This window comes from Fusarium musae, chromosome 4, assembly GCF_019915245.1.
Source record: "Fusarium musae strain F31 chromosome 4, whole genome shotgun sequence".
NCBI lineage: Eukaryota > Fungi > Ascomycota > Sordariomycetes > Hypocreales > Nectriaceae > Fusarium > Fusarium musae.
Window position 1 is genome coordinate 3,797,043 of NC_058390.1, and position 16,876 is coordinate 3,813,918.

At 49.7% G+C, this 16,876-nt stretch overlaps 3 protein-coding genes across 3 annotated transcripts; 1 reads left to right on the plus strand and 2 right to left on the minus strand.

The window, feature by feature from the left end:
* Positions 1 to 2,176: 2,176 nt before the first annotated feature.
* On the plus strand, positions 2,177 to 2,638 carry J7337_006111 (uncharacterized protein; the record flags this gene model as incomplete). Its single annotated transcript, XM_044823777.1, has 2 exons — positions 2,177 to 2,453; positions 2,505 to 2,638. The coding sequence occupies 2 exons, from the start codon at positions 2,177 to 2,179 to the stop codon at positions 2,636 to 2,638; spliced, it is 411 nt and encodes a 136-aa protein (XP_044682268.1).
* A 258-nt stretch (positions 2,639 to 2,896) lies between these two features.
* Positions 2,897 to 3,877, minus strand: J7337_006112 (uncharacterized protein; the record flags this gene model as incomplete). The annotated part of the gene is made up of 1 exon (XM_044823778.1): positions 2,897 to 3,877. The coding sequence occupies one exon, from the start codon at positions 3,875 to 3,877 to the stop codon at positions 2,897 to 2,899; it is 981 nt and encodes a 326-aa protein (XP_044682269.1).
* A 383-nt stretch (positions 3,878 to 4,260) lies between these two features.
* Positions 4,261 to 6,340, minus strand: J7337_006113 (uncharacterized protein; the record flags this gene model as incomplete). The annotated part of the gene is made up of 3 exons (XM_044823779.1): positions 4,261 to 4,853; positions 4,902 to 5,529; positions 5,594 to 6,340. 3 exons carry the CDS (start codon positions 6,338 to 6,340, stop codon positions 4,261 to 4,263), a joined length of 1,968 nt encoding a protein of 655 aa, XP_044682270.1.
* Positions 6,341 to 16,876: the final 10,536 nt, after the last annotated feature.

Consider the following 16,876-nt stretch of genomic DNA (forward strand, 5'->3'; position numbering starts at 1 on the left):
GGAATAGGAGATTGAACTATTGGATTCTAGATGTCGATAGACCTCAGGGTGCAAGAAAAGATTGGGCACTGGATCAGGATGTCGAAATAAACTAGTCCAAAGTACCGATAGTATAGGCTAAGCTTACCCAAATCTTTTATCATCCAGACAAGAGGTCCTGGCCTTTTTGCCTCCCGTTGACAGGGGAGATTGCAGCTGAGGCTGAATGGCGAACTAGCCAAGCGCTAGTTTGTGACTATTGACGGAGATTATTGCGATCGTCTCGGTTATCAGTGAGGATATTTATGCTTCATGTTTGACGATCGATCTGTTCAATGCGAAGTGTTCGATGATTCTCAGGCAAAGGCTAGATTTCTGCCTGCTCATGTGTTGTTTGGTATATAGACGAGAGTCAATCGTTCGGAAGCATTCTTGGGGCAGCCAACTTACAAGCCATTCAAAGCCAATTGAACAAACAGACATGCACCAATTAGACTCTTTTACTTCAGCAGTTAACTCACTTCTCAATTGTTCGTGATAGATCAGTATTCAAGAGTCTGATGCAACATGCCATCTGCCAATGCAGTTGTGGAGATTCCCTTCATTCACACTGGCCAAACCTTCTCTCTAACAACAGACCACAAACTAACATCACTCCCCCCAAACATACATTCAGCTTCGACGCGAAGTAACTATAGCTCTCCATCGCTAAGAACCTTCTTTCGCCAAGTCCAAGCTTAACTTCACGATCTGAAACAATAAGATCCAAGGTGGCACCCGGGGAAGCACGCCACAGCCAAGATCGAACGCCACAAGAATATTAATAAAAGACCAACTACGGATACTCGGAGATGTCCATGCAGGTATGCTGTTTGTTATGTCGAAAAGGCACGTGTTAGTTTCGAGGCGCAGCCTTGTTCATGATTGTGGTTGAGTTTGTACTGTACGCCACGTAATTGTGAATTCGCTGTCTTGGCGGTGAAAGTGAAATATCCCTTGCATTGGGATTTGAACCGTTGAGAAACACTGCCTCAACTGCTTCTGCACAGTCTGTCTTGACCGCTTCTCAATCACTAGAGAGATCAGTCACTGAAAAGGGTTCCTCCGCCAGTGGAACCCAGGGTCCTCCCGTGCTATTCGTACCTATTTTATGGGGCGGGGCAACCGGATGTTTCCTCCCTTCAGCCTTAAACCAGTCTTGGCTCAGAATGCAACTGTGAAGTGACCGTGAGTCCGTGACAGAGTCGATGATGTCCGGCTACAGCGGCTTGCACGGGTACAGTAGCAGTCCGCTACTTATCCGTCAACCGCAGCAGGTATGCTAGAAGCTATCTTCCATCCCGTCGTCATGTTTCTATCATGCCATGCCACAGGTCTTAGACAAAAGCTTATCGAAACCCGCCCTGTCTTGTCGTTATCACAAGCCTGTCCTTGTGACCCCCCCCTATCTTGATTCGTGGTCTTGGGCATCAGATCAGGCTTGCAAGCCTCAATCCATCCATAGTCTCCGCCGATCACACACTAACTTGGCATTCAGTCACAGGCCCAGTATGGAGAGTACGTACTCAAACTGCCGAAAGGATTTTCTCTGTCTCCCGTCTCCCGTGTCTTTTCGTATGCAAAGTCGATCACTTGTGATGTCTACCTCATTCCGTCAGGCAATGTTCCGATGATGACACCCACCCTCATACTGACAATCGGAGCAAAACTCACTGATTACACGGAATTAAGCATGGTTTATTCCCACATGTGACTCACTGGCGCCTTTTCTTGGCTCTACATATCATCAAGAAGCTGTCTGTCTCAGACCCTCCAGAGTGGCGCTCTCCCGCTGACTGCGCAAAGCTTCCCACCCTCCTGTTTGCTTGTGCTGCGGTACTCACCGTGGGACAGGTTCGTTAGTATAACTTAATCGGGTTCGCCCTGATTTTTGGTGTTTTCGTTTTTGTTTTGTTTGAGCTACGCTTTGATATAAATAAGCAGGGTTCTGCCTGTCATATTGGGCCAGAAAGTGAAAGACCCCACTACAGCAGAGACAACCTAACTCACGAGCCTGAAATCAAGAAAAGGGCGAGAGAAAGAAAAAAGAAAGGAGAGAATTTTGAGGCTGTTTATATAAGCCCTCGATCCCTTCTTCTCAACACATCAACTATACCAACTTGCTTCGTTACAATCACCAACATTATCATCACCCAAAATGTATCGCGAGAATCATCCTGGTCCTCTCTCCCTCCCCGCCATGTGGAGTCCCCCCAGCGACGAGGCAATCCCTCTACCAAAACAATCCCACCACGATGACCATCGATCCCGCCAAGCAAGCACATGCTCTGAACGCAGCTGCGAAGGCATGAGCCTTGACGAGACGAGGGAGTTATGGAGATGTATGCTTGAGCTGCAACTTCGATATGGATGCTATAACTCCACGAGGATCGATATGGCTGTTGATGCTGGAGAATGCGGCATTGACTTGATGCGTAAGTTCCTTTTTCTCGTCTCAGTGTTGAATTGATGCTAATTCTTTGCAGCGAATCGCTTTATTATCGATACACTCAATGAATCTGTTATCGATCTTCCTGATGAGGGTCGTGAGCTACTGAACCGTCATCTATGCCCATCGTCGCCGACGAAGCAAAAGTGGAAGTTCTGGAAGAAGGACTGAACTTTGTATACTTGTGTTGAGATTTATGGCGTTGATGGATAGAAAGACTGAGGTGCATGAGTAGGAGTTGGATGCGTGTTAAAAACTTGATCGATACCCAGATATCAGAATGGCCCTGATTTATTTATTTACATATTTTTAATTGAACGGCATCATTATCATCTCTCGTCTCTCGTCTCTCGTCTCGCGTCTCGCGTCTCTCGTGTCTCATCTCTCATACTTGATATCCAACAAAGCAAAAGCAAGAACAATCACACATCACAGCTTCTCCTCAAACTCCTTATCCCCAATAAACCCAGCCTGTATCTTCATGCTCTCCAAAACCCTCCCCTTGACATCCTCACTCTCAATATCCATCCCCATGAACCCACCATGCGTAGCCCCAAACTCATACCCCTTCAGGACCCCCCACATCCTCGCCATCTCCCCGACCCCGAGAGGAATGAAGTTCGGAATGCTCCACAGGAACGAGAACGAGTTCAGCCCAGCCGGTCGGGTCCGCGATGCCCCCGTGGCGTCTACGCTCCAGTTCCCGACGCCCGACGCCGTCGTCATGAGCGTGTCGGCTATGAACAGCCGCGAGTTGTAGTGCAGCACCATCGAGCCCGGGAAGTGTCCGCCTAGCTTGATGGCCTTTGCGCTGGAGATTATGGGCGTTTCGAGGGCTGTGAGGAAGATTTGGTGCGTGGAGGAGAGGGTTGTCCAGATTTTGTCTTCGGCGGCGAGATAGACTGGACAATTGAATGCGCGGGCCCATTGGACGTGGGAGCTGTAGAAATGCGGATGGCTTATAACAATCGCCTTCAACCCTCCCTCGCTCTTGATCCTCTCAATAGTCTCATCGTCCAGCAACGTGATACAATCCCAGAGAATATTGCCCTCTGGCGTTTTGATAAGAATAGCACGCTGCCCAATCGCCAATTTCGGTTGCGACAAGATAAACGTGATGTTCTCATCAGAAGGGCACTTTGTCCATTCGTTTTTATGCTTCTTCTTCAATTCTCCCAGCGTAGAAAACGACTGTCCAGACGCTGGCACGAATTGGCGCGGGTCATCGCAGATGTGACATGTCTTGAGGGCGCTGCGATCAGACGTTGGGAATTGAGTCCCGCAGGTGTCACAGACGAGCCATGAGTCGGCGGTGCTGGGGTCGTACGGCTCTGGGGTGAAGCTCATGATGGGTTTAGCTTGCGATTTGGGGACGATCTTGTACAGAAATAGGGAATTGGGGGAGGACATTGTTGGTTTCTTGTGTCACTATCACCCTTTTTATCCCCCACCTTTGAGCGACTTCGGCCGAGTTGTCACTGCAGATGAGATATGATCTGTAAGCTTTCATCTGTAGTCAATTGACGTCACCCTGTCAAATTGTCCCACTTTCCCCACGTTTGACACGATTGTCTGGAGTATTGAGATCCTCAGTAGCCTCACGAGATTACAAAGCAGGACCTTTTGTTCACGAAATGCTTCAACTAGCGAGGTCTAGACTTGCAATTCAATTGATTCCAAAACATTGATTCCACATCCTACTTCGTGTTCCTGGTATCAAAGAGTATCATGATTCCATCACCAAACTCCAGACACCTACCAAATCAAGACAAGACTACTCCCAAAGGGCGTATCTACCACGCCTCCCACATCTGGTTTCCCGTGGAGATCAACCTGTTGAACAACTGATCCCGCATGGAGACCGCCGTGAGATGATGTTCCTGTCCGTCCTTCGTCCTAATCATCAACCCATCCACAATCTCGCTCCCCAGAGCCCAGCCAACAATGATCTTGCTCTTCCACCCGAGACCGCCCATCTTCTTCAGCTCATCGATGTCGCCAATGGTCACAGTCCAAGCGGGCTTTACATCTCCGAGTTCGGTCGTCCAACTGACAGCGGGCGTCGTAGCTGTAGCTGTAATGTACGCATGGCCCTTCTTTCCCTTGTATCGCGCTGGGAAGCGAATAGGTCCCGTGAGGGGATACGGCTCTTGACCTTTGACTACACCAAGACGGTTCTTTGCGTGATGAGCACCTGCTTTGGCTTTCGCTTTGTTGGCGGCTAGAGCTGTTGTGACACCGCCCTTTGCAGTACCGCGGATAAAGTTCATGATGCGATGGGACTTCTTATGCTTTGTCTTTTCTTCCTCGTCTTCGTGTTCATCTTCATGGATAATGTTGGGATCAGGCTGCACAGCCTCTGCGATTTCGCTCTGCGATACTCCTTCTGGTGGTGTTAGTATGAGTTGAATTTTGAACAATGAATGATACACACCTAGATGTTCCAAACCCTCTCCAGCAGTCTCGTGGGGAACAGTAGGGGGAGGCGCATCAGAAGACGGCGGCGGTGGTAGGGGAGCCTTGTTCTTTTCACCGATGCGAAGAAGGGTGATTGCCAACTGCGCATTCGTAGGAACGCCTCGAAGAATAGTGTTTCGCAACTCGACGTACTTCTCCCAGCGGGGATACGTCCGGTTGATGAAGTTGATAGCGGGTGTGATGATGGGATCACCGAAGAATCCAAAACCAGCAGCAAATCCCATTCCCTTCATGGCCATGTATGGAGTCGTGAACCAAGCTCCGAGGAGCATGGGTACAAGAACACCAATGAGTATAAACTTGGGCCGGTGACGATGGAAGGGGGCAGCGGGACTCAAGGCATTGCCAAATCGCTCCCAGGTATCAACGAAGTCAGCAATGAGATGCATCGTCGGACGCGCCTTATCCCAAACAGCGTTGGACACCGGCTTCTTGGCCCTGTTATGTTCAGCATGGGGATTCTCTCCCACAGACTTCTGTCTAGCCTCGGTAGCTTCCTCAGTGAGTTTCGTCGGATCAGGCGCAGCGCTATCATCGTCGGGATCCGTCTGGGGATGTTTACCCGCGGCCGTGCTAACAACAATCTACAAATCACTCAGTATCCTGCACCCCAAGTAACCAAAAAGCAAATCTTACACCAGAACATACCGTAGACAAGCTCGTCACAAAGCTATGAGCCTCCTGCTCGACTGCTTCACCCTTGTGCTTCTCCGGCGCACCAGTGACTGAATCATCAGACGCCAGAACACCAGCTGCTGGTTTCTTGACACCTCCTGTCTTGGAGTCGATTATCGAGGGTGGTGCGCCAGGAAAGCAGATGTCGCGGGCCTCGTGGGACCAGATGAGTACCATGAGAAAGACAATGATCGTGGGGCCGAGAATATCGAGAAGCCATGCGAGTGTGTACACAGCGAGGAACGCAGAAGTTCGCTGATACTCCCTCCACGAACGAAGACGCACAATATGCTTCCAAAACGAAAACAGCTGCGCAAACACAGAAACGTAGAGCCGCTCAATCTGGGCCCTAAGCTTCTCGGGCGAAAACTCTTCTTCGTCCGCAATGTTCATATCCAGCATTCCCAGCGGTGGCTCCTCGATACTCCTGACATAAAAGACCTGCTTATCGAAGCGGCGTATCAAAGCCCAGACATCTTCGTTCTTCAAGCCTCCCACCAGCGGGGGCACGACGCGGGGAGGTTCATTCCATCCTAGATTCTTGACCTCGACGTCGCCGTGCTCAAGCTGCGCTGCGCCCTTTTCTTCAAAGTTTTGGGATTCCTCGGCGAGGGCGTGGCTGACGGTTGGGGCTTCTTCTTGGTGCTCTTCTATTATTTCTGGTTCGCTTCCTGTGTTGCTTGCTGTGAAGCTACGGTTTGGATCGTCTGTTGTAGCCATAATGTCGTCTACCGTCGTTCAACTGTAGTTGCCAACGTAGGTATAATTAATGGGGGACTAGAGTTGTTATGCCCTTCATATCTCTTGAGCTGGAATTCGATGCCCCGCCTCCTACGTCAAAATGCCAGGGAATCAGTATCATGACATCTGCCCTCCTTCCGTGACGTCATAAGATCTTAGATTAACGAGCAACAGCTGCAACCAACAAATCCATTATTTCCAATCACAGCAGACTATTCCCCAGAAAAGCAAGCACAGTGTATGTGTCACCTAAAGCGTAAAAGTCAGTGGATATTGATACGATATTGATAGCTGTCGTAAGCTCTATTCAGCTTGTGCTAAATGCAACCTCCACGTCACGGTTCCGCAAATGACACAAACGGGCCTTGGTTAGCGTCCTGATCTGACCTTGTTGGTGAGATGCTCGTACCCTGTTTTGACGTGCAGCATTTGCTTGGATGATGAGGCTCGGTCATGGATTTTGTCGATCCCGGGTGTAACCTCCGGCGTGGGGCCGATTGCCGATGTCGCGGAGGACATCGTCCGGAGGTTGTCAGCTCCAGAGATGGTGATTTGTTGGGAGTTGGAGATAGACGACAGCTGAAGAGTGAATACTACCCTGGATTAAGCCTCGTCGTCACTGTTTATGTCGGTCGAGACTCTTTTGGACGACAGTTGATGAGTGCGTAGGTGATTCCTGGTTCGAAGACATCGTGAGCAGATTCACTGCCTCACCTATTGCATTTTCCGGTTGACGCCTTTTCGAACGGCATCAATTGGAACACTTTGCTTCTTGTGTCACTTATCGCCGCGACTGGCCATGTCTGTTATCTCAAGTGAGTATTGCGCGTTTGTCTTGAGCGATATCCACGATGGAGGTTCTTGATACATCACTACCAGTCAACTCCACCATGTGCCATTCCTCTACCATCAACTCAGGATTTCAAACTCGGTGATCTTCCAATATGAAGTTCTTGTCCGTGGTCCCTTCAGATCCTCTTCTAGTGAAGCGATGGATTCAGTTTGTCAACTCGACTACCCGGTAGCTCCATGAACTGACAATACATTTTACCCCGAACAGTCCCTTGAAGCGAGTAGTTTACTCAGACATTTGTTTTATATGCATAGAGTGTTTTCCAAGTTCATCACATTCATTTTGCTGTTGCTCGTGGATTGAACATCACCCAAGCTCAAGTTCTTCAAGACGTGATCGTCATGCTAGCATCATCAACACAGCAGACTTCAAGAACAACATTCGCAACCAGTTTTCTAGGACTTTATATCATTTATCGATGTTATTCACAACACATGAGACTAATACAGTATCTACGGCACGAAAACATGACTGGGAAACGTACAGCATGGTACTCAAAAGGACAAGCAGCTAATCCTGCCTACCCTAAACCTTACATATCGCGGACATGCAACGCTCAAACTCAGCCACTTGAATCACATCAGTTCGACAGGATCAGACAGACACTCGACGCACACATCCTTGCCTTTATGGGAATTGAATTCATGGGACTTACACCTTGACCTCTAATATTCTCCAAGTTTGAATGGCTTGAAAGGTTTCAAGCTCTCCTTCAAATGGACATATAATCTACGACAACGTCAACAAAACCTACAAGTGAGTCTGCCTACAGATGAAGCCAGTACATACACCCGAATGCATCCATCAAATGACATTGAACCCTCTCTTCCGAATAACGCCGACAAACACCTGTGTCCTGCAACGCGTCATCTCCCGGTCCAGCTTCTCATTACGGGTACATCAACCAGCATCACAACACCTCTGCATACCCTCAATGATCAACAACACATTAATTGAGGCATATAGACACGTCGACTTACCTCCCCCGACATCCCATCCCATTTCCTCTCACCACAATAAGGCCTCGTTCTACTGTACCCCAAGCGGTAATTAATTCCGCATACTCATCCCGCAAACTGATTGGATGGACCAAGTGTGATATCTCCTACAGCAGCGAGGCCAGAACAACTCTACCCCAGAAACCGGTGAGGCCTAGCTACACAGCGGCCCCGAGGCCAACGCAGCATTGGAATACCATTGAACTTGGCAGCCTCGTGGGGAAAATGCATTATCGTGGCTAAATGAGAGGGAGACAGTTTCCTCCCCCACACGCGCGCGCGATACAACTCATTGATTGTGACAGCCTCGACCACGGGATCAGGATCTGGACGAATGAGCAGCCGCCACACGGCGCGTTAAATTGAATGGTGAACAGGGCGGGGGAGAAAGATACTTTCTTTTTGAGTGAACAAGCAAGGTACAGTACAATAAAGCAAGGGAAAGAAAAGGCAAAAAAGCAACAATGCAGCAGCGGTGAAGTGAGCTGCCATGTAATGGCAGGGATTTATCAGCGCTTCTCATTTCGACAACGCAGCGACAACGATGCCTTGAGCGAAGAGCCCGAATCTTTCGACGATTCCGCGTGTCAGCCTTGCATTGCCGATGAATTTGGCTTGTCACTATTGTAGACGCCTACAAGTCCTCTTCCACCGTATAGACATTTTGGCTGATGTACCCTATAGCGTGCAGCTCGCCAATGGTATGAGCGCTGTCAAGCTCCGACCAGAGCGCATGATTGCCTCGCTCAACACTTTCCTCCTTGCGACCACCGGCGTAGACGCCTTAGTGAAGATTGCTTTTATGTTCATCTGAGTTGGCAAATAAAATAAAGCAGAGCAAGAGCAAATGAAGAGAAATTGTAGAGCTGGTGATGGTATCAGTCAGTCATGCAGGCTTCAGATTTGTTGACTGTAGCCAGTCTTCTGTAGGCTCCTTAACCTATACTCAACGACAGCTCAACACGAGCAGCAAGAACTCAGCCCTGGAAACGAAAATGGACTTGGTACCCTTGAGTTCCGTCCCAGAGTACTCCGGTATCCATGCCAGTTCTACCAGCCGGATCCGCGACACCACGTGCCTTACCGAGGCGAAGTTGTTTCACTCAAATGACAGAAACAGGTCACCAAGTAACTAGTTCGGACGATTTGATGGGCGGGATGAAGTAGAATCCCGCTGGCACGAGGAACGACTGACTGCGTTGTACAAGTCAGTCCTGCATTATCACAGGCACTGCAAAGGTCAGACGATTCGACAGTCAGCACAAGCCAAACTGCAACTGCAACTACATTGCGTTCAGGGCAGGCAAAAAAAGTGCCTTCAGTAAGTGCCCAATGGCGTTGCGCAGGATCCTGAGAGCAAGTCAATGACAACCTCGTGCATCCAGACCTGAAATGCCGAATATCCCGAGCATCAAATATCCGTGCTTATGAGCAGAATTCTTGCTAAGCAGAAGCAGAGACCGACATGTGCATCGCGTCGGCGCCGCAGAAGGATTAGTCGTGCCTCAATGCCATGTCCCAGTCCTAAAGTCAGCCGCACGAGAAGCACGCACACACACGGCCACACAACGAACCCTTGTCGTGATCGTCAGGAACGAGACACACCAAAAGCCTCCGGACCCCATGCCCGATGACCGCGTCCCTCTTTAGGTATAGCCAGGGCAAATTCGAGTGAAGGCTGTGAGAAGAAAAAAGTCAAACAGCCACCGTTGAAAACCTTTTCCATCAGAGTACATTATTCCTCTCCCTGCGGCCGCTGAAACCAACTGGTTTGCTTCTGAGTGGTCCGTTGCAACCCATTCAGGGAACCATAACAGCTGGAGTTAATATGCAATAAGCAATTCAAAAGCTTACATCCTGCAGTCGAGTCTGCTTCCATCCAACTTCCAACCGCCGCGTGTGGATGCAAGGGAACCCCTTCTATCGGCCTGCATATCGACCGATTTCCCTTCCCGCTGACGTTCCCCCACGATACATAGCAGATTACCGTCACGTTATCAGTTCTCTTCTGAGCGATGCACTTTCTCACGGAGACACTCGGAGCCGTTTCTCAGAGAGCAGCCAAGAGGGACAAAAAGGACGCGGCGTGGGGCCGGCGGAAGACTCTGCTCTTTTCATGATGACGGAAAAAGAAAGGCAAGACTGAAAATTCTGATCCTGTAAGCCCGGTGGAGATGGCATGTGGGAATCTTCTGGCCAAGCACCCAAGGCACACAAACTGTCGTCAGCGTTGTTCTCCTCTGTTCCTGAAAGGGCCCCAACTTGTGGCCTTGGTTGGTCCAATTGTGGTTCAGCTTGACGCCAATCTATTCCATATTCTGTCTGAGGCCGAGTTGGCGATGATGTTTTGGCGTTACTGCAGATGGATGCTTCACGACCCGGCCGACTTCAAGCACATGGCTTCTAAGCATACACTGCGCTTGATGCAACGGTCAAGCCTTTCGGGGAAACAATCCAAGTGATTCCGCTCGGATCGTGACGTGCATCTTACGAGCCGAAATAGCCTCAACGACGTTACCTCAAAGTTGTAAGCGATAGAGTCGCGATTGGCTGCAGTAGACGAAGCCTTCAACAATTCATGAGGCTCATGCGTATTTCCCAGCATTTTGGGGCGTCTCGCAGGCTCTGACTGGCAGACTTTGTGCTGTAAACTCGCAGATGTGCCTTTTGTGGGTGACATCGCGATTAACGACGTTGACGGACGATGTAACCCACACTGAAAGAATTTGAGGCCATTGCCCAATCGAGTTTTCTTGGGAAGAGCACTAGTATCGCCACCAGGAACAGATGTGAGCGATCTTGGTGGCTTGAGACCTGGCTACATCGAGAGATCGCTGCATACTCACATGCTTCAACAAATCTCAATTGTTAATGATATCGGAGAACATGTTGAGTGTTACACAGTGTGCAGTTGCTCGACTCTGTTCTCGTACGATTTCATTCAGCATTTTCATGAATTGGCAATCACATATGCACTCGCATTATGCTGTTGTGAAAGTAGCATTGAGTTAGATGGAATGCAAGCCATTGCAGCCGCAGCCGTTGGAGTGCCGTGAGACACAACGGTATAGGCGGCCCGTGTGTCATTCCCGATGCTGATTCTTACACCATGGCTGAACTCTGTTCTCAACAAAGAGGCCACAAAGTCATAACGTCCACGTTAAGGTCAAGGTAATTCGTGGGCTTACACATTGACATTGGAGCCCGTGCTTCAATTGTTATCTTGATTAGAATCTCGTCATAACCGCGGTGTTTTGACGGTTAGTAAAGAGCGAGCAGGTGTAGTGTGGCGCCCACAAGTTCAATTGGAGGGTCCAACACCAGTGGGCGTCCTGGCGTCGCAAACTCTGCTGCCATTTCATCCTGGCCACGAGTTTTGCACCAATTTGTAAAATGCCCCGCGAAGTGTTCAATTTGGCAAAGAGACTAAATTCCAAGAGATGATGTTGATCATGATGACAATGACGGCATCTGGTGGATTCATGCTGAAGCTCTTTGCACTCAGGCACCCGCACCCGCACCCGCAGCCTTGGTTAAGCTTCTTTCCTTGTTGGTGAGGGATCGTCGCAATCATCAATATGGTGGTTCTGCCTTGCGACCAAGGCATCAACATTCTGCGGGTCATAGTAAAGGTCCTGCTGCAAGGGGCCTAAACGGGAGTGGTCAACCAATCAACAAGCCCTAGCTAACGAAGACTTTTATCAGCCATGAGAGCAGAAGCAAGCAACTTCGGCGCAATTAATTATGCCTCGAATGGGACTCTCAAGCCCTAGCAGTTGAAAGATGGTGGAGGGGTCGGAATCTCTCTCTGCTGAATTGAGTTCGTGCGAACATGGATCGAGAACTTTGAAGATTCCGAGTTGCATCCGGAGTGTGATAGAGTTGTTGACTTCAACTCGGGGACATTGACCGTCAAGATAGAGCTCGCCATTGGCTGAAAGAGTGCCTCAATGGCGTGCCTCAAGAGATCCTCAGAATGAACTTGTTCCTTCATCAAGGCCCTCAGCCACATGATCGGCTTTGGAATAGCGACGAGATATGGAACTCCGGCACCGGATGAGCAACTAGCTCTTCAAAGAAGGTTCTGTCAAGCCGAGCTTCCTGTATCCTCTCAAGTCTCAACATAGACCCTCTAGACCCTTCCGTCTTCCTGCGTATCTGACAGCTCAACGAATTTCCAAGTGTAAACCCAAGCAGGCACTTCTAAGCGATGTCTTCTGGAGTTCAATAAGACTCAATAGTAGCGCCACTGGGACGGGGACTGGGGCATCACAGCAATTCGCGCATTATAGCGCCCATGCCCATACCACGAAGCTAGAGTCTCGGTGTTGGATTGTAACTTTGTTCACCATGGCGCAATCGTTATCAATGTCAAAATGCAAGCGAGCAAAACCGGCAGGTCTGAACCCATCAACAATGGAAATCATTGTGTGACTGTTGTAAAGCCTTGAATTGGAGCCTCTCAGCACCCATGTCCATCCAGATTAAAAGGTCCCAACGACAAGGAACACAAGCGCAAGGGCGGAATCCTTGAGAGCTTCCGCGGGTAAAACGGTCAGCCTCCAAGAGACTTCCTTCCAATGTCGGCCCAGGCACCGTGGTGAGGCTAATGCAACAGGGCTTCAACCCGGGGCTCAGGGTCATCGTGGCTGCTGGAGGATGGCTAAGGGTCTGGCAACACACGCCGACAACTGGCAGTACGTATCACTAGTCGCATCTTGCGTGCTGGCCGGTAAAGTAAAAGAGGATGCAATCGGTGTATTCATCCGAGAACGGTGATGCTTTCAGGACGTGTAAATTCATGCTGATGGGGCATGTAGTTGCTTGAACACGAGCAGGTTTGTAATTCTCCGACGCTCTCCACGAATTGCTTGCCTATTCCCCAGGCGATCAACACTTGGGGATCGCGATGTTGACCGATGAAAGACGACTGGTTAGGGACCTGGTAGATCGACACAGTCACAGACAAAATGACTGGAGACAAGTAAAATGAGCAGTTGAGGGTTAAGCTTTTCATCAAACAAGTGTTCCCGGAGCGTTGGACGCCGGTGCAGGTTGGCGTGGCTTTGGCAGCCTCTCGGTGTCAAGCTTTGCAGCCACGCAGACCCGCCGGCGAGGCTAGAGAGGACTTCCATGTTCTTTCATGGGATCCCGGCGCACCATCGGCGTCGCTTCCCTTCCGCTGGGAAGCTTGGACTGCGGACGCTATGCCGCGATGGGTAGGTGTGCCCCGTTGGCCACGAGTCTGTCGCGCGACAGGATGCAAAGGCCCCTTCAAAGACATGACATGACATGACAAAGCAGAGAAATGAAAGACATGGAAGGCCTTGTTTGTCAATGGCAAGGTTGAATAATCGCGGGTTGCGACTGTACCTCCGTATTGTGTCGATGTATCTCGAGGCATTCACTCGATGTGTCACTCCATCTTGAATGCTGTCAAGGGTCTTGAAGGAAGACGAGGACCAACCACTAGGCGAGAACGCGGTCTTTTGGAGGGGCGCGTAACGACTCAATGGTCTCGAACAAGGCGACTATGAATGACTCTCTGGCATCCATTGAAAAGAAGCAAATCAATTGAATCGGAAACATCCGTCCTCGCTCTGACGAAAGCGGCCCGCCGGTGAAACTTGACCGGTAGTTGACTTGTAGGCGGTCAACTCAGCCAAACGGTCAGTTGAGGCCCAAGTCATGAGCTGGAAAACACAGCGAGCGAGCACGGGCACGGGGAAACGGGAAGACCCAGTTGTTTCGCGGAAACAAGACCAACACTCGGCATCTATCTCAAAGGGAAATGATCGACAAGAATGGCTTCTACCATTGAAGCTGTGAACAACGACGTAATATTGCATGGCCAGAGAGACAGAGCTCAACAAGTTTATTCAACCGGTGCCATGGAAAAATAGACAGAAGGCGTTGCTTTTTTCGCGCATACTGTAGAGTCGAGTTGTGCCGTCAGCGGCTTCGGTCAACGGTTTGGCACAATTCGGTTGCTGGTTCTGGTTTGAGTTTATTGGTGGCGGGATCAAAGACCGAAAATTGGAAGCTCGGTAGAGAAATGCTCGGGCTAGATTTCCGCTTGCAATGGCCATCGTGGAGAGAAGCCGCGGGGTTCCCACAACAGACAGCGCAAGTCGCCGTCTAGCGAGAGCCTAGAGTCAGAGATAACGGTGAAGTCCAAAGCCAACTGTAATTACCATACCGCAAGTCCGGTCTCCCCAACTCTGATCCCATGAGAATCCGGGGCAAGGATGGAATGGAATGGCCATGGCAGAATCGAGGCCGACCCAGAGAGGCGGTGCCAGCCCAGATACGATGATGCTTCAGTGGAAGGCTACGTACCCCCTGCTGACTCCTCCAAACCTTTCCCATCTGAGCTGTTAAACCCATGTCACCGGCTTCTTGATTTCCATCGCCTATTGAGAGCCCTGGCTGACAGGTAACCAGACTTTGGAAGAGCTGGGTCCAAGCCTAATGCGGTACGAAAGCTTCAATGAGGAGATTTTGGAGAGAATGAGAACAATATGGAGTTCAAAGTTTGAGCTTTCGAATTATGAATTGCTAGCAAAAAAGAAAAAAGAAACGTGATCGGCAAAGATAATGAGGTCAATGATTTGGAATGCGGGTAAAGCAAATAAACCTAAAAAGCCTTGAGGAGTGATGATCTTTACATCCAATGGCAGGAGAGGGAAGCTAGAGCTATCGCTTCCATGTGAAAGCAAAGCTGGGAGCTCTGCTTGACTTCTAGGGAATGCATTCCTGTTCTTGCCAATTCGGGAGTTACACAAAACGGTTTTCCAACGTTTGAGCCACAGAAGCATAAAAACTGATTGTGATTGTGCGTTGCATAAATAACAATAGAAAGGTTATGTTTGTGTATAAAGTGCTTACAGTATGAACAAACACAAACTCTGAATTGACTTTTGCACCGTCATCGATTAGCAATTGTTCGAAGGGAAGACCCCTGTAACCAGCTCAAAGTCTCTCGGTTATGGATGGATGGATCATGGATACTGGCTGTTTGGCTGGCTGGCTCTGCTCTAGTTTGTTGTCGCTTTCAGGGTCCATGCGGTTCCCCCCAATCGAATATCGTTCGTACGGTCCTACTATTGCAGTTTGCGTTTGCGTTTGACTCAAGCTTAGGTCAAGGTTAGGCTCTTTGTGCCCCGTGCATGCTCTGCAGCCATCCATATTGTTTCGTCTGTCTAAGTTATAACGTCAGTATCAATGTGATTGTTTCGGGTTGCCGTTTGTGTCGATCATGTAAACAACACACACAGACAGCCTCATTATTCCCCCTGCGCATCGTGACTCTCTCGCTCTGAATAAACCCCAGCCACTGTAAGCCCTTACTGTTTCATTCAACCTCTTTGCTCAGGCTTTTGACCCAACCTCGCCCCCCACTGGAAGTCCACCGCGGAAACAAGGCCCCACTTCCCTGAAGCCCTCCCTCTGTAAGAAAAATCACCGTAAAATCCTGTACGTGCTGTAAGCGTCCACTGTAAGCTGCTGTACGGTCTCACAGCAGGACAAGCAGGTTTCTGAACAGCTGCCAGTCCTCTGAACCAGTGAATTCCCTGTATTCATCTCCTCATCACCTTAATTTTCCCACGTCACAGACCGAACCCTTGTCAAGGGTTGCAGCAGAAGAAACAATTAACCACCAGCCGCGAGAAGAGAAGAGGAAGCACAACAGCGTTTCGTCAGGGCTGCTGTTCCCCCGCTTCCGTGCCCCAGAGCCTGAACGTCAGCCAACCTTTTCATCCCTGCAGTCAGTCGGACAAGAGGTATACGACTGCGCTGCATGTTGAGAACGCAACGTCGGGTAGAGTTAATCCATCACCGCCTGTCATTACAGACTCCATTATGCAGCTGGAGAGGGATTGTTGAAGGAGAGGGCACGACGGAACGAGTCTGTACCGAAGATGAGAGCCACCTCACCGGTCATCAAGTCCACCGCACGGTATCAACTCACCCTCCACCACCTGTAGACACATTACATGACATGACATTACATTACATACGCATATTTTATCCATAAGAGTACGACACCGTGATAACACCTTATCACATTAGAGATACATACAGCCGCGGTTCTGAGTAGACGGACGGATGACCAACACTTGATATGTAGTCGCGCCCAATCCTCGGTTCAATAACACGTGGACGACCGAGCGCTTGTTCTCAGTTACATCCACTGACTTCACCCGCAAGGCCCTGTCATTGCTCTGTGCTGTGCTGTGCTCTGCTGCGCTGTGCTGTGCTCTACCCGCGAAGTGGTCCCAGCCCTGCCCAGCCGCCGCCCAGACAGATGATCAAGAGTCACTCGCAAACACAGAGAGACAGACAGACGTCCGAGAACTCATCAGCAGTCAATCACCCCATGCATAAACCTCCTCCCACCTTTTTTGATAGATACTAAATAAACAACTCGTCATGCCCGGATAATTTCTTCTTTTTCCCTCGTCGACTCCTTGTTTGATGCAAACACATAACATTTGCCGACTCGTCTGTCGTCATTGAATACAATCTGATACAGCCAAACATCGATATCACTTGTTGCGAGTCACACACCCGCCCTCACGAGGACAGCCAACCAGGACGTCTGAAACGACGAGCTAAAGCCAAAAAAGCAACCAGCAACCAGAGTTGGTTTGTTTTTTCAAC